We start from the raw sequence: 26,498 nt of genomic DNA on the forward strand, positions 1-26,498 counted from the left end.
GCATCTTCCAAACCGCGATTTTGTCTTATTCCGAATCACTACGGTACACTTATAATAAGTACTTATATTTGGACTATTGTAGCCTGGTCGGGTCGTCACCGCTGCGGAGTAACACATACCTGCGTGACTCGCCATAGACATAAACTTAGAGAAGTAGCTCCGGTTGGAATGTTTTTCCACGGGATGTGTGCAGTTGTTTATTAACCGCTAGAGCGCCAAAAGTTACATAGTGCTGCTTTAATGCTTGTGTTTATGTGGTGCAACCTACTGTAGATTCAGTGAGGCCACCCACAGACACAGTGAGGCCCAGGAGCGTGTGGTACTGGTACTGATGCAGCCGCAGAAGCTGCGTGATGTGAGGGAAGGCCTGTGATGCAGCGTTCCAGTTCAGGGAGTTTCCCGTCTCTCTACGGCCCATGTGAAAAGAAAAAAAAACACCAGAGGTCAGAGATGAACATGTGTGAAGCATTTGGGATGGGTCTCTTATTCAACTACAGTTAAAACTGTAAGCAGTGAAAATTAAAATATGTACTTTCCAGAAACTTCACTGCAAAAGAGCACCTCCCAGATTTAATGACATAAGGTAACACACACACACACACACACCTTAACTAGAATATGGAAATTACTTTTACTGTACCTTCTGATCACACCGCAAAAATGTGATGTTTTTCTTGTTTTCCAGTGCAAATATCTACAGATTTTTAAATTAAGATACACTGAGAAGCGAAACGACAGAGAGGAGTCTTGTATTCTGTGAAATTGAGTTTATGAAACAAATCAGTCAATAGAGTCAGATAAATCAACTTCATTCAAAAGGAGTTCAAGTTTTTAGACCCCGCTGACAGATACTTGTTCATGTTTTAAGCATAAACTCACTTTATTTTGTTTAATTTCTCAGAAAAAAGACTTCTACTATCTTCAAACTATCAAATTATCTTCATAACTATCTTCCTTTTACATTAAGTCTTGATTTAAGGATGTTTAAATATTTGAACTGAAAAAAAAAAAGATATTTCATTTGTAAAAGGAGAATTAAGACTGTTTAAGACCTGCAGAAACCTTTCTAGAGCAAACTATACTATTAGGTAAAAAGAAAATACTAAAATATTATATTAATCTGGTATATAAATCAAAAATAAACTAAAAATATTACAAAATTAGAACTACAATAGACCCAAAAATAGAAATGGAAAAATAAATGAAGTTTCTAATGCTAGGGTCAACGGTGGACAAACTTTATTGTTGTATTTTATAGGAAATATATTACAGAATTTAAATAGCAGCCGTTTTGTTAACATTTTACAGTTAAACAAAGCTTTGGACAAATTTAGTAACATTTTAAATCTGCCAAAAAAATAAAATTGGTAACACTTTAGTATAGGGACCAATTCTCACTATTAACTAGTTGCTTATTAGCGTGCCTATTATTAACATATTGGCTGTTTATTAGTATTTATAAAGCATTTATTCTGCATGAACATATTCTAATACTACCCAATACCTAAACTTAACAACTACTTTACTAACTATTAATAAGCAGCAAATTAGGAGTTTATTGAGGCAAAAGTCATAGTTATTGTTTTTTTTAATGGCGATAATTGGACCTTAAAATAAAGTGTGATCAAAAATTTAATTCTCAATTAATTATTGATTATACTTGGGCTATCAACGTACGTCGAAAAACTGTATAAATTGAACATTTCAATGCAACTGATTAGCTATAACAAGCAATTGATTCTCTAGTGCTGAAAAAGTTTGGTATATAGGTACATTTTCTATTTTCCTCAAATTCAGCCAATTAAATTGCTGCTGCCACAAACAAAGTGATGATGTTACTTTCGGCAAGGGCTTGGGTGGATGCATCAAGCATAAATGATGTTTTGGCCAGATCTGTTCAATTCGCTTGTTAGTATTATGGCGCTAGTATCAAAATACGCAGCCGCACACATTTTTGCATATCCTAAATACAGTGATTTGAAGTGAGCTGTAAGTTGTGTTAGTACAACTAGACTGTATTAACACACTCCCGAGTACGATTACACCCCTGTGGCACTCACAGAGGGAAGATGCTCAGTATGTGAGGTACTGCGGGGTCTGTGCTGGGAAGCAGACGCAGGAAACCGGTGCCGGCGTGGGCTCGGTAGCGGTCGATCTTCATCATACGCTGAACTCTACACAAAACGAGAGAAATATCTGTGAGCGGTCTGCAATGGTGCATTACGCTTACTGCGACTAAATTTAAAGGGTTAATTCACCCAAAAGTGAAAATAGTGTCGTCGTTTACTCACCTCAAGTTGTTCCAAAACTGTATAAAGAAGATATTTTGAAGAATGTTGGCAACCGGTAGCCATCAACTTCCATAGTATGAAAAAAAAATACCATAGAAATCATGACCTAGTTTTCTATTTTGGGTGAACTCTCCCTTTAAGCAAGATTGACAGTGTCTCACAGGTCAGAGGAGAGGTGCTCTGGAGCAGATGCCACCACCAGCAGGGTCACATCCATATGGCTGCTCGTTGCTGCCGCTCTCACCCTGAAACAGAACAAGAGCGAAGAGTCAGAGCTACACCGTGACTGTCCAACTGCTTTCGGAGAAACACAAGCACAGAAAAAGATGCTTCAAATATTTGATGACACTTCGTAAGTCATGAAGGCATTATGCACATGTTGTTTGTTGACACTTCCAGCATCATGTTGAAGGTTTGTTGTGCCTGGAGGCACCTGTGGGGAATGTGAGGAATGAGTCACTCGTGGGGCAGCGAGGGCAAGACCGGAGGGCAGTGGCAAACAAAATGTTTAGTGTTACATTTAGTAACACTAAACAAAGTGAGTAACATTTACAATCAGCCAAATCTAAAAAGCTAAATTAATTAAATGAATATATTAGGACTATCAATAACTAAATAGATTAAATGACATAATTAGTCAGATAATTAGATTAATTAAATACTTAAAGTCTCTTTGCACAATTTTTTATTTATTGCCTAAATTTTATTGCATTATTTTACCATTAATCACATTAAATGGCTACATTAAGCTGAATCAACTCATCATTATATAATGAGAACATAATAATACTACTAATAATAATAATATATTTTAATTTTATTAAATCATAAAATTAAACAAACTAATAAAACTAAATAATAATAACACATTATTTTAATTTAATTAAATCATAAAATGAAAAACTAATAAAGCTAAATAATAATAATAATAATAATTTACATTTAGTCCTTTAGCAGATGCTTTTATCCAAAGCGACTTACAAATGAGGACAATGGAAGCAATCAAAATCAACAAAAGAGCAATGATTATTATTATTATTACATTGTAATAATATTGTTTTAACAATACAATAGTATTACTATAGTGATATTTATTTTTGTATATATAACATATTTATTTTTATATATTTTTGTTTGTTTAATTCTTATAATTTAATGAAATATCGTAATGATAACAACATCTATTATTATTATTACTTTATTATTTTATATATATTTTTTTTTACAATACAATAGTATTACTATAGTAAAACTTTTCTTTATATTTGTTTGATTAATTTTTATAATTGAATGAAATTAACTAACTAACATAATATAAATTTGAATTATGATGTTGATAATAATAATAATAAAAAAATATTATTTTAAATGTATTTATTATTATTATTTTACAGAACAGCAGTAAATCTACAATACTAATATTCAGGGCCGTCCTTAGCTGACGTGGGGCCCGGTGTGAGGTAGGGAGCGGGGCCCTCTCTGTCCGGTTGCAATCGTGTTCCGGGGTGGGGGTCCATTCGTCGGTCCATTCGCCGTGGGGCCTGGTGCAAACGCACCAGTTGCACCGCCCAAAGGACGGCCCTGCTAATATTCACAGCTGTCAGTACCCAAGCAGAACCTTCATTTTGAGCTTTGAGTACCACAATACCACTGGCCAGAGGAGAACTGCCCCCCCGACTGAACCTGGTTTCTCCCAAGGTTTTTTTCTCCATTTCTGTCACCGATGGAGTTTTGGTTCCTTGCCACTGTTTGGCATTTGGCATGCTTAGTTGGGGACACTTAATTTCTTGCAATATTATCGACTTGATTGCACAGACACTATCTGAAGAGAACTGAACTGAGCTGGATGAGCACTATATAAATAGAGGTGACTTGACATGACTTGATACTGTTGCGTATTGTGCAACACAAGTATGCACCTCGATAAAGGCATGTGAACGTACCAGGCCCCTACGTCCCCTCTGCTGTCTGTGCTGTAGTCGTTCATACAGCCCAGCAAGGCTTCATACACAGGCCTTATATTGTCCTCACACAGGACACGGTCGGGGCTGCCTCGCGCACACACTCCTACAGCTACACACAACCTGAGAAGCACAAGAAAGCACAGGACACATGGACATGCAATGCAAGATGGGACAAAGCAGTGAACGGAGACATGAATTTCAGGTCGTGCAGGAATGAGCAGGCGTTGATCGAGCTTAAGCTCAGGCAGACTGGTTCTTCAAGCGCAAATGAGACATAAAAAGGTGTTACTCACTGAGACATGGCTGTGGCCGCATCCCTCCTGGCTTCTGTTAGACTTTCTTCTTTCTGCACTACCTTACAGGCAGCCTGGAGCCCAGGCAAGATCTAAGGAACGCATCTGAGAATGCAAACTCAACCTAACAGTTCAGATACAGACTTGAGCAGACGAGACATTATGAGGTCTGACCTTCTGGAGTTTGCCATGGATCATAAACGGAGGCAGTGAGCCCAGGGCGAGAGCGCAGCCACAGTGTGTCAGAACCTCGGGACTCTCCAGGGCCAACAGGTATTGACTAACCAGCTGATCTGTATGGCAACAAATGGATGTAAACAAACAATAAATGGCCAAAAGTATGTGTACACCCAAAAACACACCCACAAGTACTTGTTCAGCATTTCATATCAAAATCACAAGCATTAATCACTCCCATTGTTTAAAGTGCATTCGTTTCCTGTACCTTGCATTTCCGCGTGGGCTACCCCTGGTTCAACCTGATAATACTGCCGACACAATGCTGCCAATGCTGACACTGCGGCATCCTTCAAAAAAACATATGTAATATTTTTATAAAGACCATATTGTTGGTACAGTTGTAAGCTGTTCTGGGTGTTGAGGTATGGACTGTACCTGTATACCCCGTCTGGCCCTGCTGGAGAACAGGTGAAGGGTCTTCAAGCTGTCGTATAGGCATTGCCAACCAGCTGCAAGAAACCAGAATGTAGATTAACTCAAATTGGCTGACAGCATCACAAACCCATTAAACAATCACTCCTCCATGAGACATTTGTGGTAGAAGTAGTAGTAGTTATATATTCTGATTGCCATGTTAGCATCTAAGGTTATCTGAGATGTAATAAAATAAGAGTCACTAGAGTTAAAATAACAAAACAAAAACCAAGCAAACAGAAAAACACAGCAGTTAAAATTCTAAAAGATTTAAAAAAATGCAAATGTAAAGAGGTTTGGTTGACTCACTGGTAACTGGGTCATCTTCAAAAGGCATCTTGGAGAGAGAGAGCTTTTCAATGAGGCCCACAGACTGAAACAAAAACGACGAGAGAAAACCAGATCAGGGTGTAAAAAGGCAATAACTGGGTCTCTGATTTGTTGCATTGTAACGTGAATGATTCAGACATCTGTAATGTCTTAAACATATTTTTTTCTGTCTACTAATCCACTAATTCTTAAGACACTGGACAAAACATATATCTAAACTTTATATGTCATTAGTTTTAAAAATGGCAAAATTTCCACTTTGAATCAAATCAATTCCCAATGAGTCTCACATAAATTTACCATTTCATTCCATTTGATTTTATCTCCATAGGGGTGTGGACCTACACTGGTCTCACGGTTCGGTTACGATTATCATGTCATCGATTCGGTTCAATTCGATATCACGATGCATCACAATGCATTGATGCACTGCATCCTCAATTTTCAATTTTACTTCACATGTATACAATTTTATATTGCTTGTCAATAAATACAAGCAGTCAGATATATGAATGAACTGTACCTGAAGTGATTTCTCAAGTTAGTGGTATTACCCCCTGAATATTTTATTGTGCGTGACATGATTTACACACAGCGTGTGTCTTCTCCAGGTTGTGCTTACCAGGTTGTTCATAAAAGCCGAAATGTGCCCAGATGTCGGCTTTTAAAGTAGTTGGAGCATTTTTAATTACTCGCACTCGTGTCTGGCCTCCCTCCACCATTAGGCGTGTTCGACTTGAAGCGCCGCTGCGCAGAATGATCAGTGTATGACATAAACCGCGAGAGCGATTCGAAAGCATAATGGTGCGTTCAAGTCCTCCTGGGACGTTCGTACTTACGAGTTGACAAGTCGTAATTACGACGTCAGGTGCGTTCAAGTCAGTTTAGTCGGCACCAGATGGGTGTACCTTCTTTTAATAAATTACAATAAAATACAACAGGGTCTGCATTTTTTTACTTGGATTTCAGCTGCGTAACAAGAACATGACCAATTTAAGTTTATAGGACAACTAAACTAGCAATTTAAACAAAAATTTACCGTCAACTACAGACGGTGCATACATTGATTCCGCCATGTTTCTCACTGACACGCCCCCAACTCGGAAACTCGGGGCTTAAAGAAAATTTCGAGTTTCCCACTCGTAATAACGACTTTGTGGTGGCATTCATGTGCGTTCAACTCGTAAATGCGATCTATCTGACATGACTTGAACGCACCATCAGGATCCGTCTGCTCTCTTATCGCTCTCGCGGTACTTGATGTCATACACTGATCATTCTTGTGCAGCGGTGCTTCAAGCCGAATGCGCCTAATGTATGCTACCGCGATAAAGCACGTATGCGACAAATGATGTCAGAAAAGCGTCAGTATGTTATAATCGGTTATGGTCTATTACTGAACCGATACCGAATCGTCCTCGTCTGCATCGCGATGCATCGTAGAAACGATTAATTTCGACACGCCTACAAAATAATGACATTTATAATATAATTGGCATCTCTTAAACCACCTGTAATCATATCACGACTCTGCACTTAAGATAAAAATATATAATAAACTTTAGAAACAGTATTTCTTAAAGAAGTGACAGATTTGCGAATCAATTTTAAGAATAAACTTCTTTTAAACTTAACTGCTATTTTCTTCATATTTTAAAAACTTTATAATAAAATTAAGAATGTTTCGTATTCCCAAAAACATCCCTAAAGTATCGTCCTATCTTAAAATTGTTCTAAAGACAACATACAAATTTTAATTCTTAAAAAAAAATTCTTAAGAATTATTGTAAATAAGCTATTAAAGTTAATATAACCTACAACTTTCTTAAAGCACCAAAGGTGAGAAGCGTAATAACAGTATCAGGTTGTTTCAAATATTAAACATTATAACATAACACTAGACACATATTACTAGGGATGTGCAGAAGTACTTTCAAATAAACCAATAGATCAGTAATGTAAATTATGCATTTCGAAATTCTGTAACCACACTACAGGATGCAGTCACTTCAGCAAGCACAAAAAATAAAAATAAAAATAAAATAAAGTTTTTTTAAGAAAACATTTGAGAACTTCTTAAGAATTTCTCAAGAATTGCATTTGGAACATTCTTAGAGTTTATCTTATGAAAAATTGTTAACTTCTTTCTTAGGAAGATCTTTGAAACACTGAGCCCTGAGTGGTTTTAGCATGTTACTGCAGCATATGACTTAGGTCCTTCACTGTACGTGATTTTCTGCACCCTTTTTATGGTCTGGCAGGCCAAAATTATATTAGAAGTGTTACACACCTCTCCTCATCAAGCCACACAATTTGGGGTTTTATTCATGTCTGTAGCAGAAAGCTAAATTTTGGGGTCTGCTCAAATGTTTTACAACATACTGAGTAACAATAGTAATGAGACTTGCTTTATAATAGCAGTTTATCATTTCAACACAGGAAGCAATCAATTCTATAGAATAACTGTAAATGATCGTTAGTTTCTTACCAGCTGGTCTCATTAGCTCTCCACCAAATCCCCTAGGGCAAAAAAAACAAAACATCAGTTACAAGCTATAGACAAATAAGTGCCTCTAAAAAGCTTTGATGTTGATTATTGCCAGGTGATGAAGCAAGTGCTTACCTGTACTGCTTTCTGTCAGAGAGCTGAAGTGAAAGCACATATCAGTTGCAATACACTGCTTTTGTTTTATATTTCACAAAATAACACAAGAGACTAATTCTGCAGACCTTCTGATTAATGTTTTTTAGGCCTTCAGTGGTGTCGGAGGACAGGAAGTCAGTCACCGAACTACAAGGAAACAAATGCATTAAGTAACAGAAAAGCGGGTGTAACCTATTGTTCTGGGTTGCAAGCTCATAGAGAGCATGAGTGATCTCAGCGCAGGCCAGGATAGCGCCGTGACGGCTGTGTAAATAAATAATAAATCCATGCCTGTGGCCATAGGCAGCAGCTGGGGTAAAACTGAAATCATCAAGAAAGACAAGATGCCACAAAATTTCACTTGGTCTTTTTGTGTAGAGGTGAAGGAGATGTGTTGAGTTTAGGCATATATTAACAGACATATGGAGCTGTTCTCACCAGTGTTGGCCATGTATTCAGGAGCCCGGACAGTTAGATTGTTCAGGGCTTTTGTGGCCAGATCACCCTGTTAAAAGCAAATACAGCCTCAGTTAAAAATATAAAACCAAAGAATCCACATGAAACAGCACACATATACTTACCCATCCCAGTGATTAACTTTCATAGCCGCCAAGTGGTCAATTAAGGGTTTAGTGTATTCCTCAAAACCAGCAATGTAGACACTGGGGAAAAAACAATCGTAAATTAGTTTTACACAGCCATTTTCCATCAAAACCCTCTTGACTGTTAGAAATCAACAGGCTGATTTTGCTAATTTAGGACACATATGTCAATAACAACTGTTGTGAGTTGTTCATAATGTATTTGTATACATATGTATGTGGATGGTCACATATTAGTGCATTTGGAGGCTCGTTTGGAGATTTATTTATTTATTTTCTGAACCTAGCACGTTTTTCCCCCTTAGTTTTGTTTGTTTAGGCATATACAAACATGCCAATCATGCTCAGATCTATACCAAAAAATAATCAGTCCAAAATCTCCTGAATGAGGTGGTCTCAGCTTGAATGAAAACAAACTTTAAAGGGGTCATATGATGCGATTTCAATTTTTCCTTTCTCTTTGGAGTGTTACAAGCTCTTGGTGCATAAAGAAACTAAAGTCTCAAATCCAAAGAGATATTCTTTATAAAAGTTAAGAGTCACAAAATAATGTTCTTTTTAGCAGCACCATATGACCCCTTTAAAATACATTAAAAGTGAATCTGTTTCTTACAAACACGCAGCTTTTTGCTTCATAAGGCATTAACTGATTGCCTGGAGATGTGTGGATTACGTGTGTTTTTATCAGCTCTTTGGACTCTCATTCTGATGGCACCCATTCACTGCAAAGGATCTGAGAGTATTTTTCAGGAAAATTTTCATTTTTGGGTGAACCAATCCAAGCTAAAGTAACATTTTGATGGTTTTTAACAGCCTTGAGTATGGCTCTTTGCTCCCTAAGGCTAGCATTTTTCACATTACTCTTTTAATACATTAAGGTGTCACAATCAAATGGTGACATTTTTCTGTAGGGTGGGACATAAGACATGACAACGATGTGACATTGCTGCAGCCTGGAATTTAACTGCTGGTTCGTCTGGTCAGAGGAGAACTGGGCCCCCGACTGAGCCTGGTTTCTCCCAAGGTTTTTTCTCCATTCTGTCACTGATGGAGTTTTGGTTCCTTGCCGCTGTCGCCTCTGGCTTGCTTAGTTGGGGACACTTCATTTCCAGCGATATCGTTGACTTAATTGCAAATGATTGCAAAGATACTATTTAAACTGAACTGAGCTGGATGTTGACATCACTGAATTCAATGATGAACTGTCTTTAACTGAAAAATTAGTGTTTACTATTGTCATTTTGCATTATTGACACACTGTTTTCCTAATTAATGCTGTTCAGTTGCTTTGACACAATCTGTATTGTTAAAAGCGCTATATAAATAAAGGTGACTTGACTTGACTTGACAACGTAACCACTGCTTCACTCATCGATGCATTCAAAACATACCGTGACCAAGTGTTCTGAGAATTGGGGTGTATGACTGATCTACCTGCTGCTGCAATGTTAGCAGAGTGTACTATAAAGAACAATTGGGTTCAATTACACATGCCAAAACAGTTCTTAGTCACACATTGTCACCTTCTTACTCCTTACCTGATAGTTAAGTAGTTATTCAGGTTACCGACCGTGAAGTAGTCCGCCGCTGTAAGAATGTCTATGCCATGGGGGAAGGTGCCCTGTGGAGACAGGATAACTCCGAGGATCAGATTAGAGATACACAGACTCAGCAGGCTTCACAAAATCACTACAGATCAGTGCAGGTGTTTATAATGGATCTGAGTGGTGTTTATGTAAGTGTGTTCTCTTTCGTTGTACCTGTCTGCCCACATTCTCTTGGAATGCAGCCTAGAAACAGAGAAAAGGATGCAAACATTAAGTTCCCTGTAATTTCTTATGTATGCAGTAACATTATGTGAAATTAAAGCTGAAGTGTGTCATTTGTTCCCTTTCAGTCAGTCACGTTCGACGTTACGTCAGTCGTGACTGACGAATTGGGATCTCGCCCGAGAGCCCAATCACCTTCGAGTGTTAACTAAACAAGCCAAGCCCTGGGCCAGTCCATATGTGTAATTCCACATGTTACCTCCTATATGCGGGATGTGGCTTCCGTAGCGTCCCAACTGGGTACGCTTTCCCAGTGTTATCCAATGTACCACTGTATGGAACAGCAGTGCGGACACCTCTGCCTAGCCGCTGTCCTATCTTCCGCCCCAGCTGGTGTGGGGGGACTTGCCGGCTTCCGCAGGGCACTGGAGGGGGTCAGCAATAGTGGCGTTTTCCATACGGATCCCAATTCGTCAGTCACGACTGACGTAACATCGAACATGACTGACTGAAAGGGAACGTCTCGGTTACTTGTGTAACCCTCGTTCCCTGAAGGAGGGAACGGAGACGTTACGTCCCGTCGCCACAGTTGCTGTACCACCGCTGTACGGCCGGGGCGCGTAGTCTCGGCTCCTCAGCGAAAAACTGATTTGCGTTTGCACGCACTCTCCTTTTATACCCGCGCTGCGGGGCGGGGTGCGCGTGGCGAAACACGCACGCCAACTGTCATTGGCTTGTTTAGTTAACACTCGAAGGGGATTGGGCTCTCGGGCGAGATCCCAATTCGTCAGTCACGAGTGACGTAACGTCTCCGTTCCCTCCTTCAGGGAACGAGGGTTACACAAGTAACCGAGACGTTTTCTGTTATAATACTTTCTCCTATCCAGAGGTTGCACTGTGCAAACATTTTCATCATATACCAAATTTGAAAGATATTACTTCCAAAAGCTAATGATGTTCCTTACTTTTGCTTACAAATGCGGAATCCAATCATAAAAATGGAATTTACTGTATAACACAGAATGTCACGCAATTTGTTAAAGATTGGATGAATTAATGAAAAGTAGGTACACCTAAATCAAATCATGGTATGGACCAGTGTCTGTGAATATTACATCACAAAAATACTTTTTAACTATGAACTCTGCATGTTCTGCGTGTCTCTGTGTGAATGAATGGCGCAGACGCGTGGTTTTTGTTGACTTTTTTGACCGTCTATACTACACATTCTAAATTGTGCATGACGCTCGCTGTGATTTCAGCATCTGCCGTCTCACTAAATGAGGACATAAATGCATGAACAACATCCCCAGAACTGCGCCGAGAGTCACTTCGTGAGCATTTTACTGTTTAATTTAAATAAAACACTATAGGGCTATTGTGAAAATAAACAAATTAAGTTGTGTTTATGCATTCAAATAATTAGACATGCTTAAACACAGAATTAGGTAACAATAATAAAAAAAAAATTATAATTTCATTTTTCCAAGATTTATTTGTTAAACTTTGAACAAACTGATGTTAAATAGCATACGTTTCATTATTTTGATTAATTAGGCAAGTTTTCTGAGTAGTAACATTTCATTTAACCATTAAAAAGGAGACAATGGAAAAAATTAAATTTGGGGGAAAAGAAAAAAAAAACGGAATTTAGGAAAAAAAAAAGAAATTAAAATAAATTGTAATTTCATAGGGCCCTATGTTAGCAAATGAAAGTCTTCAACATCAGAAACAGGATGCAGCTCACACTCTTATTTGCTGTGCACTAAGTAAGACGGCTTTTATTTATGCAGCTCCATCTGACTGGAATCTTCAATCAAAATTGAAATTACAAAATTTGAAGTTATTCGGCAAATGGAAGATGACCCAATTATATGTAATTGTTTTAAGTGCTCTTAGTTTGTTTGTGTTGTGTAAATTTGTGATGAAACTGATTGTATTGCTGCCCATTTTGGCCAGGACACTCCTGTGAAAGAGATTTTTCATGTCAGAGAGTCTTTTCTGGTTAAATAAAGGTTAAATAAAAAATAAATCAAACTTGTGGTGTGAAACTGTTGCAACACTGACTCAACCAATGCTTGCAGTTTAGGGTTGAACTACCTTCTTTTCTGACTAATGAAAGATAGATCGAGCGTTTGTACTCACACTTAGTAACCAATTCCCAAATGTTTACACACTTCAGCTTTAAAGAGTTTTTAAAGAGTTTTTTCAGGATAAACTCACTCACAGAGGTGGCCTTTCTGCAGGTGACGTTCCTGTCAAATACAGTTGCGATGACAAGTGCGCTTTGAAAGTACAGGCAAATGGAAATTATTAGTGATACACATATACAGGTGCATCTCAATAAATTAGAATGTCGTGGAAAAGTTAATTTATTTCAGTAATTCAACTCAAATTGTGAAACTCGTGTATTAAATAAATTCAATGCACACAGACTGAAGTAGTTTAAGTCTTTGGTTCTTCCACGACATTCTAATTTATTGAGATGCACCTGTATATAATGACAACAATAAATTAATTAGGACTACTGTAAAATTTTTTGTGCATCCTAAATCTTGTCATTCACTGATATCATTAGTTTGAGAGCCTGCGGGGACACGCATTCAGTGCTTTCACTCAAACATACTCATCTAAACCTTCAGATCTTTCACCCCTAGTGATGAGGCATATCACAAACAAGCGTGTACTACTCATCTCAAAACTCATCTATCATTTCAGTGCCCTCATAAGCCTGTTGCACTCTTTTCCCTTTATTCAAGCACTCCTCCTCCTCAGTCGAGCTGTGTGAACGTGCCCGCGAGGTATTCCCACCGTCACTCACAGCCTGGGAGAATGAAGTACACAAACATACACAAGCACAACCCTACGGGCTTAACACGGCCGTGCTGGTTTCGATGAACAACTGATAGTGGCCTGGAGCAGCATAAAATGGACAGAGACTGAACCTGCATGCAGAGCAAGACGTGTCACTGTTATTGTTTTATAATAATGTCTTGCATTCTTCTACAGATTACACAATCAGTCAGGAAACAATTGAAACATGCTGCCTGTGCACTGTAAATTACTTTAAGCTTAAAGCGATAGTTCTTCCTTTGGCATACTTTCTTCCATCGAACACAAAAACCTAAAAAATGCAATTCGAGTAAATGGAGACTGAAGCTTTTAATATTAAAAATTAGAGTGGCCTAGAAGTCGTGTATACTATACTATTCCAAGGCTTTTAAAGTCATACAATAACTTAATGCGAAGAACAAACCAATAGTTGTTATTCACTGAAAACATTCACTATACTGACTGTTATCCACTGCAACCAGATCATTGAGTTACTGAGTCAAGAACTCGAGTCAGGTTCGTGAATGAATCTTGACCTGTTTTGTAAACTGCACAACCGATAACGCTGAAAAGATTCAGCTCGCTCACAACCAGAAACTGCTACTTTTTATTTCACATGAATGCACAAAGGAGACCTGATCAATGTAATATAATGCATGAGTAATATTAACACATCTGAATGTGCTTTTGCATCCTATTTGAAGCTTCAGCCTTCATTTACTGTAATTGCAATAAAAAAAAACGACCAATACAAATTCTCCAGTTTTTTTCCTTTTCTGTTCCCCTGAAGAAAGAGTCATACAGGTCTGAAACAGGTTTATTTACTCAAGTTTGAGTAAATAATGACAGAATTATCATTTTTGAGGGAACTTCTCTAGGTGAAAGTGTCCCAAAAGTCAGAGGGGACCATATATGATTTATTATCCTTAAGGATCTGTTTTGTTTTTTTTGTAAATATTTGCATATACACTACAGTTCAAACGTTTAGAGTCTGTAATATTTTTTAATGTTTTTGAATAAAGCCTCTTTTGTTCACCAGGGTTGCATTTATTTAATCAAAAATACAGTAAATCTGTAATATTGTGAAACAGTATTACAAGTTAAAATGACTGTTTTTTTTTTTTTTTATATATTTAGTAATATATGGAATGCAATTAAAGCTGTACTTTCATCATCATCACTCCAGTTTCAGTGTCACATCCTTCAGAAATCATTCTAATATGCTGATTTGCTGCCTAAGAAACACTTATTATTATTATCAATGTTGAAAACAGTTTTGCCGATTAATATTTTTGTGGAAACTCTTATACATTTTTTTCAGGATTATTTGATGAATAGAAAGTTCAAAAGAACAGCATTTATTGGAAATATAAATCTTTGTAACAATGTAAAAGTTTCTACTGTCACTTGACTCGATGAATTTAATGCATATACAAAAAAATTTACAAAAAATTACTTAATTACAAGTGTGTGTGTGTGTGTGTGTGTGTGTGTATATATATATATATATATACACTCCAAAATCGAGGAAAAAAACAATAGTGTAGTTTCATGCAATGACACGGTTTCTGAAAGCGTCAGTAAGCTCATAGAAACAACCTTTGACTGCTGATGAAATTAGAACAGGACTCGACAGGCCTACAGCCTGGGTGCCAAATGGCGACCGAAACCCACGACAACAGACGAAACCTGGCAGCACCGTGGGGATAGGGAGGAGGGAAGTTACGGGGAGGGCCAACAAACTGAAGTGCACAGTCAGTTACACACAGGCCCACACTTGTCCCAAACAGGGAGGGGGGGCCCCCATCGGAGCATCTTTCAGCTGTCATTCTCGTAATATCATTATGCTTTTATGGTGACTGAAAGGCTTACTGTTGAACCTGGGAGGGAAAAAATGCTTTCTGCTGATGAAACTCTTTCACTGAGCTGAATCACCACTACATCACCAGACAAACAGAACACAGCAGAATTAGTAGAAGAATTGCAAAATACAGTTACGCAGCAAGGTTAAATACAGCAAACCCCTAACCATAAGTCTGAGTGGCAATAACACAAGCAAGCACCACAATTAAAGCAAATAGACAACTTTCTCATGGGACACCACAGAAAATATATTAGCTATCTGAAAAAGATCCATTAATTTATGTTTGCTGTCTTGTAACAGAGAGATCTGGACTCGATCCAAAAACCATCCAAAAACATTTCATCTAAGCGATAAGAATACAATGATTGGTGAGTTAATGCTACAGTGAAACATAAAATCTGACCACATCAAATATGTGCACATTTTACCATCTTTAAATCCATTATGCAGATTTCCCCCCAAAATAAGTCATGTGTATCAAAGCAGTACTGAAACTTGTGTGTCAATGTTTGTTGAAATTGCAGTTGAATAAAACTAAGACTGCCAATTCAAGAAATAAAGATTAATATTTCAGGTTTCACTGTCACACAAAAGCATTCATAAGACTTGGTATATAAAGCACACAAGTCATATAGACTACAAAATGTAGCTTCTACTGTGTTTCTTTTTCATTATTTGAATCTACAGTAGACAACTTGAAAAAGAGCTCAGTAAAGATTCTTCAAATTTCCCCTTTTCTGTTCCACAAAAAAAAAAGGGGTTTGGGATGAAATATGAATGTAATTTTCTGTCTAAATTATTAGCTTTACTAGGTTTATCATGTTTTGTCAGGTTTGGTAAAGCAGTATCTTCTCCTCTTTGTTCTCTGTGTACAGTTTATGGTTGTTGCTTCTCACACCATTTTAAGTCTGGTAATTTACTAGACCAACAGACTACACTATATATCCTCAGTAGGGAGAGGTTATGAGCTGTGAGAGGTGTATAAACTGGTTTTAAGGCGGTAAATAACTACAGCCAGGCGAACAGGTACGAGAAGAGGCTGTTGAGCGTTTTTGGACATTTATAATACAAGCCTTGACTTTCCTCCTGGAAGATGTTAGATGTTCACAAAGTAAAATAGAACACTCGGTTCTTGAGATGGAATTGTGTCAAACAGCAGTTTTCTCTCAAATATAATTTGCAGTGACAGGAATTTTCTTAAAATAATTACCAGGTAGTGTGGTGAAAAAGGTCCATTCCCTTACCACATTCTGCACGGCTTGCTGACTAAAAAACAAAGAGCCCTCAGTATAGGGGCTGCAGCCTCACTAATCAAATTCCACAGCCTAACCTAACCTAACTTACAAAAAAAAAGGTATTTTAATTGGAGAGAAAGTGTAACCATAAGGTCAACAGAGCCACCCAGATTGAGCTGTTATTTTCACCCGTCACTGACATCAGATCAGCTCTCACCACAGTTGGTTCTGGTGGAAAGAGCTTTCATCCTGGAGAACATCCAAAAACATCTTCACAAAGATCTAAGAAAGGTCACTCCGAACGCTTGAATAAATAGTGGGCGTACAGGAGTCAGTTTCCATCAAGGGTTGAAGAAAAAATATATGTATTTTCATATATTCTCATTTAAAACTTGACCTGATCCACCGAACTACCACACAGGAAATCTAATGAACTGGACTATTTAAAATAATGAATAACATAGTAAAGTTAACTCTTTGAAAAAAGAGCCAACAGTAATATTAAATAAATAGCACACGTAATGTCTCAGTAAAGCACAGTGGCTGAGGTGGTGGTGGGTGCGTACCTGGAAATCTGGTTGACATAAGGCTTCAGTTCACTTGGGTCATAGGCTCGGGCGAAAGCCCAGCACACATAGCAGGCGGCAACTCGTACGTTCAATAGCAAAAACTGCATGCGCCCCTTTTCTCATCATATGTCAGAGCTTTTAGAATCACAGGCACCACTGTAGAATACAGACAAAATATTAGTACACAAAAATAATTAGTTTTCTAATCCAAAATATTTCAAGATTCATATATGCATTTATTTGATCAAAATACAGTTAAAACAGAAATATTGTCCAATATTATTACAATTTGAATATATTTGATAATGTAATTTATTTCTGTGATGCAAAGCTGAATTTTCAGCATCACTACTCTCTTCAGTGTCACACGATCCTTCAGAAATCATTCTAATATGCTGATTTGATGCTCAAGAAACATTTCTTCTTATTATTGTCAATGTTGAAAGCTGTGCTGCTTAATGTGACACTTCAGGATTTCAGGATTCTTTGATGAGTAGAAAGTTCAAAAGAACAGCATTCATTTGAAATGAAAGTCTTTTGGAACATTATAATTGTCTTTATAGACACTTTCGATCAATTTAATGCAACCATAAAAGTTTTAATTGCTTAAAACTTACAAATATTTTAGATAAAATTGTGATTTAGATTATTGAACAGTCATAATAAAATGTGAGTGGTGCATAAATAGACGCAAACACACAAGAGGGAGAGAGTATTGATAGTTGACCTTTGGAAGAACCTCATTACTAGGTCTTCTAAAATCTTAGGTGGAGCCGAAATTGAGTTTATGATTCATGCTGTATATGTAAATAAACGTGAATCAATTTTTCAAAACAACACTAAAATCTACCATTAAATTTGGTTAAATTACACGAAGATACAGATCTGGCAAAAATAACTGCATTTTCATAACCATGCTGAAAGACACTTCATATCAGGCGCAGCGCACATTTGGATTCATGCAAATCTCACTGGTTGTCCTCAATATCTCCACACCCCTCTGACAACATCCTCAAACCTGCTTCACACCTAACTCTACCACTCCTGGGCTAATTCAGCTATTCAGGCAAACAAAAGCCACAAACAGTCTTGTCTGGCTTCTCATCCATGTGGATTCTCACTAGCAGGTGAGAGAGGAGGCAAACTAGCAACGTATCGTGGCTTGGGGCTTGCCTAATGTCAGGCACATTGATGCTGCCTCAGGGCTCTACTGATTGGGCATAGACTCCACCCCACAGAGTCAACACCTCAGAGAGAAAGTGAGAGACTCATCAGACTCATCAGAAACTAGACGGAGCACCTAAACGAACAGACACCCGCTCTCAAGGACAACACCATCAGTCAAACTGTTCCACTGTGGGACCATCATATGATTTAGGAGGTCCGCTGTGGACATACATTCATCGACAATATCCCAAACGTCAAGTCTAAATACAGGTAAGGCCGCAATTTCTAATGGCAACTCTTCTTATTGCTGCTCACATGTACTTTTAACATTTGTAAAGGCTGAATTGCTGATGTACTTCGTAGCAGGTGTTTCAGGGGTAGATCTAAAGTGCTGACTATAGATGCACCTGCTAGACTACATCTGGTAGAAAATATTCTAAAGTATTTGCCATGTGGTTGTACATATACTCATAATACTCAGTCTATCTCTTAATAACCAAAGAAATCCAAAATCTCTTATTATGCTGAAATCACAAGATATCGGTGTACCCACAGAAGAATGACTAAGAACCAAAAAACAAGGAAACTAGACATAAAACGCAAAATGATATTTCACAATACAAAAATCCTTTTAATTTGTGCCTTGAGGAGGGAGCGGTTTCGTATGAAACATAGGAGCCAAAACCCGAGCCACCACTTCTTGCGACAGCTTGTGACAAACAGGTTCCTTAAGGCGGAGTCATTTTCTGCATAACTTGCCTGGCAATCTCTTTCTTCAATCTTCTGCTTCCCAATACAAACCTTCAGGCCTCAAAATCTTTGCACACTTACCGGACCATTAGGTATCCTGATTGTAGTGCAGAATTGTCAAAGTAATTTCCTTCAAGTACTGAAGCAGTCCAGTTGTTTACAGATGTTATAACAGATAAAATATAATTCCAATAGCTCCGGTAGCTTCTCTACATTTACAGTGTAAGTGAGATCAATTTTTAAATGTCTGGAGTTTGTATCCTGCAGGTAAGGTCATGGGAAACAGGTGTATGTGGTTTCCCACGCCATCAGGTTTTAAAAAGGGGAGCATGTTCCTACAGGCCTACCCTGGCTTCGGCAGCGCAGCTAGAGCATGTCATGCTAACACACAGGCCAACAAACAATACAGAACAGCTACAGCCAAGTTGAAAACTTTCTTTTTATTGGGTCACTACCTTTCTGACCCAACAAACAATTGTCGCTTTGCTCCAGGGTGTGGTAGAATGGTTAATTATTATTATTATTAATTCTGTTGCCAGATAAGGAAGACAAACCACGCAGCATTGGATTTGAACATCTGCACCAGCATGGACACTCTCCAGGGAAGAAAACCGAAAAAACCCCATTACATTCCCCGCCCTCCTGGCAAACCTTTCAAATATCAGTGCTTCCAGTGTCCCTTCACCTGCAACATCAAGTCTCATCTCTTCAACCACATGAAGTATAACCTGTGCAAAAACTCCATCTCTCTGGTGTCTCAGCGCATGGAACAGACTGGGAAAACACCCAGAGCTTCCCAGCATAATTTTCCCTTCAACCACAAGAGTAAAGAGCCTCCCCTAGAAGATGAAGCCAGCAAACCAACAGAAAGGATCAACGACAAGGTTGAACAAGAGGAGATGGCTAAGGGAACAAGAGAAAAGCCTGAAATTCCCATCAAGGAGGTCACTAAAGATGTCCCTGAGTCAATCCGTGAGAACAGGGACAAAAATGTGGACATGGACATTGGACAGAACAAAATATCCTCAGCTTTCTCGCCGGTTGCACGAACATGTGAAAGCAAAGCTCTCTCTCGGTCTCCACACAAAGATGATCAATCATCTTCAGCCATTCCTCAGTTTTACCAACAAATGGCACCATGGGTTCCACCTGCTTCCACAGCACCTCTTCTTCCTCTAATACCAGACTATCCTTCATACATGGTACCTGAGAGGCCCTTGCATTCTCTCTACACACCCTACTCACACAGCCAAGCAAACACCCCAGCCTACCAACTCACACCTCGAGAGACCCAGAGACCTCTGGTTCCATCACCTTTGGTCCCACCTAGTACTTCCCTTCTCCATCCTTATCACTACAGATACGGCCATTCTATTATCCCAGGTCCACCGCTACCCTACAGCCTCTACCATCACCCTGAATTGTCCATGTCCTTACAGAGAACCAGGTATCTTCCTCTGGATGTGCATAGCAACAGATTTTATCCTCGCGAGTATGGAGAGCATCTAGTACCCCTATCTCATCCTGACTCTTACAGCATACTTCCTGAGGACAGGGCTTTCCAGGAGCACAGTACAGTAGACAAAGGTACTCGCCAGAGTCCTTTAGAAGGGTGTGCCGCCTCCGGGTCTCCAGACAGGCCTAGTACTGCAGATGTAACCCAGCGGATCCCTGTTACATTTAGACATGCTTCTCATGGGGAGTCACTCCCAGTCAATCAATCACAGTATGCTGATCCAGGGGCAACTACAGCAACTGAAATCTTACCCAAGAAATCATGTGGACAAACTCAAGAGAACATGTTACAAAAGAAAGAGAGGTAGGTTAACTCTATGTAACACTTTACATCACAATCAAACAAAATAATATCTGGTTAGGTTGCCCACAAACAAATGAATGATTATGCTATTCTTTACATAATTGGAAAAAAAACATTGGTATCTTGTCTTATCTTTCTAGGAATGAACCACAAACCACAGCTTCCACAAGAAGCAGTGAGAGTTCATCAGAAAAGGAAGATGAAGAAACTGAGGAGGAGCCAGTTCCTCTTAACCTTTCCAAGAGGGACCGGGCCGTATCCAGCAACATGACACACCACTACCCTGACCAAGAGCTCCATTATGATTCAGAAAGTAGTCAGGACGAGGCACCGCTCAACCTCTGCCTCAGGGTACAGTCCAACAACCAAGCCTTGCCCAACACCACAGGCTCTGAAACTCCAGAAAGACAAACCATTATAAATGCTGAGGTATGCACAATTGTTCCACCCAGAGAACAAGAAATAGACCCATGTGACCAGAGGCACACCGCCGCCTTTGCTTTGTGTCAGCTAGCTAGCTCAAAGGACATTATCAATGACTCTTCTATTGGCCAACAAGAAACAACTGAGGGCCAGAACAGTCAAAGTCTTCCTTCCTCAGACAAGAGCCTTGTCAAAGACACTCCAGACACACCAAAACAGAACACACAGGCACTGGGACAAAAACGGGTAAACAGTAGACCTCTGAGGCACACTACCAAAAGAGCAAAGGTCAAAGAACCTGCTCGAACTCAAAGAAAGAGGTCACAAAACTGCTGATTCAGAGATCTCAAAATTGTGGACTGCTGCAACTCAAATACAAAGGAGCAATGCTCAAGAGACTTTACATGAAGATGGCCAACATCTACATTGAAGTCTTCAATTATTATTCTATTTATGTCTGTAAAATTGCTTGTCATTAGAGCTCAGAGGTCATGGGATCAATTCCAAGGGTACGCATGAACTGACAACTTTAATGTAAGCTGCTTTGGAGAAAAGCATTTGCCTAATGCATAAATGTAAATATAGATAATTCCAAAATATTCTTAGTGTACAACATTAAGCACTGATTGGAAGAAAAATGCAGCCCAGATTGTACACTGAGAATTTTTTGCGCTTTGACAAAAAATGTAATAGATCATTAAATGGAGCTGGGTGGTGGCATTTTTAAAAATAAAGGATCTTGTTAAACTTGAAGTATTTGAATTAAGTGTTTGTACAAAGTGAATTATGTTTGCTTATGAATGTTTTTGAAACTGTACGGTGTAGGGGATCTACAATGATTATAGCTATGATATTACAATTCGTCAGTGGAAAAGTAAAACTTAAATCCAACAGCTTTCAAACTGAATATAATAGTTAAAAAAAATGCAAGACAACCATCTGAGAGACGGGAAGGAAGCAGCAGTCCTCTTCGGCCAAGCTCTGCAAGAGCCAGGCAGCCCCCATGCCAGGCATTATCTGTTTCCAGGAAACTATAAAATGTGAAGACAGAAATGCCATTGAAAATACCTCACCAAGTGTTTAAAAAAACTTGAGCCACATCATAACATCTCGGTCTGCTGTTATATCATGCTGCACCTGAAACACTCTAAAACAGACTCAACTACATCATCTGCAAGCTCTTTAGGTAGTCTACCAGATACCCTTCCAATCCTGTAGGTGGTTAAAAGAGAATAATTTTACTTTGTTGAAAAGTTTTAGAACTCTAGGCATTATTAGAGAAATATGGCATTAAAATATAGCACTATCACACCTAGACCAGATAACTGTTCTCACCCCTTGGCAGAAGACCATCTCACTATTGTCTCTTTGTCTTTCAGACCCACCAACAGTTGTTCTGCAACAATGAATAAGTAAATTAGCAGTACATGAGAGCAATTAGCAATTTACGAAACAAAACAAAAATATGCATGAATACTCTACAATTACATTCTCTACCTCCTGAGGCATGTCATAGTCTTCCTCCTGACTGACAGACTCTAGATCAGGTTTTGTAGCCTATACGCTTCCAGTGACAGAAGACTGGGTCAGGTTCACTGCGAGTGACTGACTTCTGGTATCTGGATACAGTCATACAAAATGCTTACAAACTAGCTAATGCAAACTAGCTAATACTTTTAAGCATCCTTTGCTTCATTTCATCATATTTTGTCAATAAGTCGCTCCTCAATTACCTCCATTTGGCCAAACGTGGTTTTAGAAAATACAAGCAAATTCTCTGGACAACTTTTACTCCCAGCTTACGCAATGTGGCCAGGTTAATCTCAGCTATTCTCGTCTGATTCAGGCACTGAAGCAGTGTTGGGGCTTTGAACGGTCAGGGAAAGATTAGTAAGCATTTATCTACATTCTGAGACCAAAGAAAGACCTAAAGGATATATACACACCATACTGCAGGAAATCATCACGTTTCCCATGCTTGAAGAGCTGGGCCTGGTGAGAAATAATTTTGACATGCAGTCTTTTTAAAATCAAAATATCTATAAGTTTCATTTCAATTATTTTAAACATTTTACTAAAATCTATGTAAGCCTGCGGTACACTCAGCCCTGGCTGGGAAATACAATACTACCCAAAATCTTCTGAGCAATACTTTTCCTACAGTCATGGTCAGAATTATTGGCACCCTTGGTAAATATGATCAAAGAAGGCTGTGAAAATAAATCTGCATTGTTAATCATTTTGATATTTTATTAAAAAAATTCACATAAATCTAACCTTTCATTGGAGAATAAGAATTTAAAATGGGGGGAAATCTCATTATGACATAAATGTTTTTTTCTCAAATACACGTTGGACACAATTAATGGTACCCCTAGAAATTCTTATGAGTAAAATATCTGTGAAGTATATTCCCGTTCATATTTACAATTTTGAGCATACCAGGGTGATTATGAACATGAAATTATCCAGCCATGGCTTCCTGTTTCACAGGAATATAAATAGGAGTGAAAACAAAGGCCAAATTCCCTTAATCATCCATCACAATGAGAAAAACCAAAGAATATATTTCTGATGTGCAGCAAAAGATAATTGAGCTTCACAAATTAGAAAGTGACTAAGAAAAGAGCTAGAGCAGTGAAAATTACCATTTCCACCATCAGGGCAATAATTAAGAATTTCCAATCAACAGAAAATGTTACAAATCTGCCTGGAAGAGGACGTGTGTCTATATCGTCCTAATGCACGGTGAGGAGGAGAGTTTGAGTGATACTTTCCGTCCCCACTGTATATATATATATATATATATATATATATATGATAAATAGGATATTTTAGGATCAACATTTTTTGATGCACTGAAATTTAGGAATAGTTCACCCAAAAATGAAAATTCTGTTGTTGATCTATATTTGGAACAATACTGGTAACCAAAAAAAAAAAACAACACTATTGGAGTCAATGGGGACCAGAGAATTTCTGGTTATGAACATTCTTCAAAATATCATCTGCTTTGTTGCTGTCAGGTGCTCTCTAACCTCATCAGGCATTATAGGAGAAAACTCAGAGCTGTTATTATGCCAAATGGAGGTTTCAAAAAGCATTGAATAAAAGGGTGCCATTAATTGTGTCCAATGTGTATTAGAGAAAAAAACATTTATGTCATAATGACATTTCCCCCCCATTTTAAATTCTTATTCTCCAATGAAAGGTTAGATTTATGTGAATTTTTTAAAATAAAAGATCAAAATGATTAACAATGCAGATTTATTTTCACAGCCTTCTTTGATCATATTTACCAAGGGTGCCAATAATTCTGACCACGACTGTATATATCATCAAGTTGATGTTAAGTCAAATTTATCGAACCCATTTTTAACGTGTCTGAATCCCGTTTATCTTGGTGCCAGCAGCAGTCTCATGTAATTATCAAGTGCACCGCACATGTTCCTGCTCGCTGCCTTGTGGCACTTAAAGCATATATGCAAAAGACTGATGGCAGTTTTAGCACCGCAGGCATTCTCAACACACAGAGCCTGTTTTGAGCGCCTCGGGTGATAGAGAAAGAATAACAACATCGTTTTCACAGCTCTCTGGACTTCAACCCATGCAGGATGTTTCACTGCAATGAAAACAATTCTGATAAAGATCAGTCACTAAAATAAGCAATTATCAGCGTTTTAACAAAGCTGTGAAAAATACAGGTAGGAGGGCATGTAACCGCTGCCTCTCTAGGCTTTGGTGGGTATCGCCTGCAAATATGCAGGAATAAGCGCAGGAATTACAGGCCTAAAGGCCCATTTACACCCAGAACAAAAACTACAAACATAACTACCGGTATTTAAGCAGCCATCAACTTGATGATAATATTCTGTTTATTATAAGCATGTGCTGCAGTTTTGTCATCTGCCTCTTCAAATGCTCAAGTCGCATAGATTCTCATTAGCTGTCAATGTTTTTATTATTCACCACCGGGAAAGTGATTCCAACACTGTTCCCGTGTGTAATTATTGTTAAAATTGTGGTGTGGACTTCCCTATTCTATACAATTCTTAAAACTTGAACTGTTATGCAAAGTACCTGAATGTTCAATATTTTAATTCTCCTGAAAAAAAAGAAAGAAGTGGAGTACATGAACAGTACTGCATGTGATTGGAGGCTCACCAGGGATTGCAAAGCGCCATCAAGGGTCACATTTCCCTCCATGGTCATTTTACTGGTCTGAGAGACGGTGGTCAGACACCAGTCCAGAAAATCACCCAAACACTTCTGCTTCACATCTGGACGGGTCACAAACCTGTGCAGAAAATACAAATCCTTCAAGCAAAGACATAATCTATAAGTGTTTAAACAGTGCCCTCTACTGGTCAGGGAGTAAATCTGTCAGTATTTTGCAATAAACACCACTTTTGGATATTGTAAGAGTGGCATTAATTGGAAATAAATTCTATAACATCAGGAAATAATACTGGGAAAAATGTAAATTTTCAGATTTTTTAAAATCAGAATTTCAACCAAACAGCCATTTAGACAAGTGGATTCAAGATTTAAGTGTAAAATTTAAATAATAAAATGGCAATCACCAAATGAATTCAAGAAAGAACAACATTTAATCATTTTCATTTATATGCACCAATATACTGTACATTGGTAAACTAAAGTACTAAACAGCAAAATGTATCCGTTTATACATTTTACTAAAACATTTTATTACATAAAGACTTATGTGTGATGACGCAAATGAATCGCTAATCAGTGTTTGAAATAAACTACCAGTTAGACAAGTGAATTGTCTGCTGAATTTTAATATGAGACATTTTTAAACCCTTTCAGTCTTAACCCTCTCATACTGGTAAAACACATAAGCATGATGAATACTGTCTAATGAGACACTCTTTTAAGAAAATGAAAGGAAATAATAAAAACAATGCAACATTTACACTGTTGCTTAATTTTATATTGCCAGCCATAGATAGATAGATAGATAGATAGATAGATAGATAGACAGACAGGTAGGTATTTTCATTTTTGGGTGAAGATCATTAAATGCCAGGATCTCATATAGCTTACTTCTACACATGCTTAAACTTTAACGTTCATGTAAGACAAAACTGACTGTGTTGACGAGGATACTCGCAAAGACTGGCATTTTGACACATAACTATGTGTATTTGAATGTTTAAGCACAAGGCGCGAAAAAGAACTCAAGTTTAGTCAGGCGCTGTACCGCACCGTGCGAATCAGGCTGAAACTGTCTTAACGCGCCCATTTACTCAACAAGAATTCTGCTCC

The 26,498-nt window shown here is 38.2% G+C and overlaps 1 protein-coding gene and 1 pseudogene across 2 annotated transcripts; one reads left to right on the plus strand and one right to left on the minus strand.

Moving 5' to 3' along the window:
• Positions 1–250: 250 nt before the first annotated feature.
• The window catches only part of LOC107672437 (tubulin-specific chaperone D-like), a 30,375-nt pseudogene continuing 4,127 nt past the window's right edge, over positions 251–26,498 (minus strand).
• Positions 18,335–21,965, plus strand: LOC107672510 (zinc finger protein 750-like). 2 transcript variants are annotated; one of them, XM_016465733.1, is made up of 3 exons: positions 18,335–18,484; positions 19,504–20,783; positions 20,924–21,965. In XM_016465733.1, the coding sequence occupies exons 2-3, from the start codon at positions 19,552–19,554 to the stop codon at positions 21,540–21,542; spliced, it is 1,851 nt and encodes a 616-aa protein (XP_016321219.1). In that variant the 5' UTR covers positions 18,335–18,484; positions 19,504–19,551; the 3' UTR covers positions 21,543–21,965. The 2 variants fall into 2 exon arrangements, with proteins under 2 accessions (XP_016321219.1, XP_016321220.1); XM_016465734.1 differs by having other exon boundaries at positions 18,479–18,484; positions 19,509–20,783.

This window comes from Sinocyclocheilus anshuiensis, unplaced genomic scaffold, assembly GCF_001515605.1.
Source record: "Sinocyclocheilus anshuiensis isolate Anshui unplaced genomic scaffold, SAMN03320099.WGS_v1.1 scaffold1430, whole genome shotgun sequence".
Taxonomy (NCBI): domain Eukaryota; kingdom Metazoa; phylum Chordata; class Actinopteri; order Cypriniformes; family Cyprinidae; genus Sinocyclocheilus; species Sinocyclocheilus anshuiensis.

Excerpts from the sequence above, each read along its gene's own strand:
- LOC107672510 (XM_016465733.1), top strand. The coding sequence starts at position 19,552 with ATGGACACTCTCCAGGGAAGAAAACCGAAAAAACCCCATTACATTCCC. Across the intron at positions 20,784-20,923 it reads ATGTTACAAAAGAAAGAGAG|GAATGAACCACAAACCACAG; the intron begins GTAGGTTAACTC and ends TTATCTTTCTAG.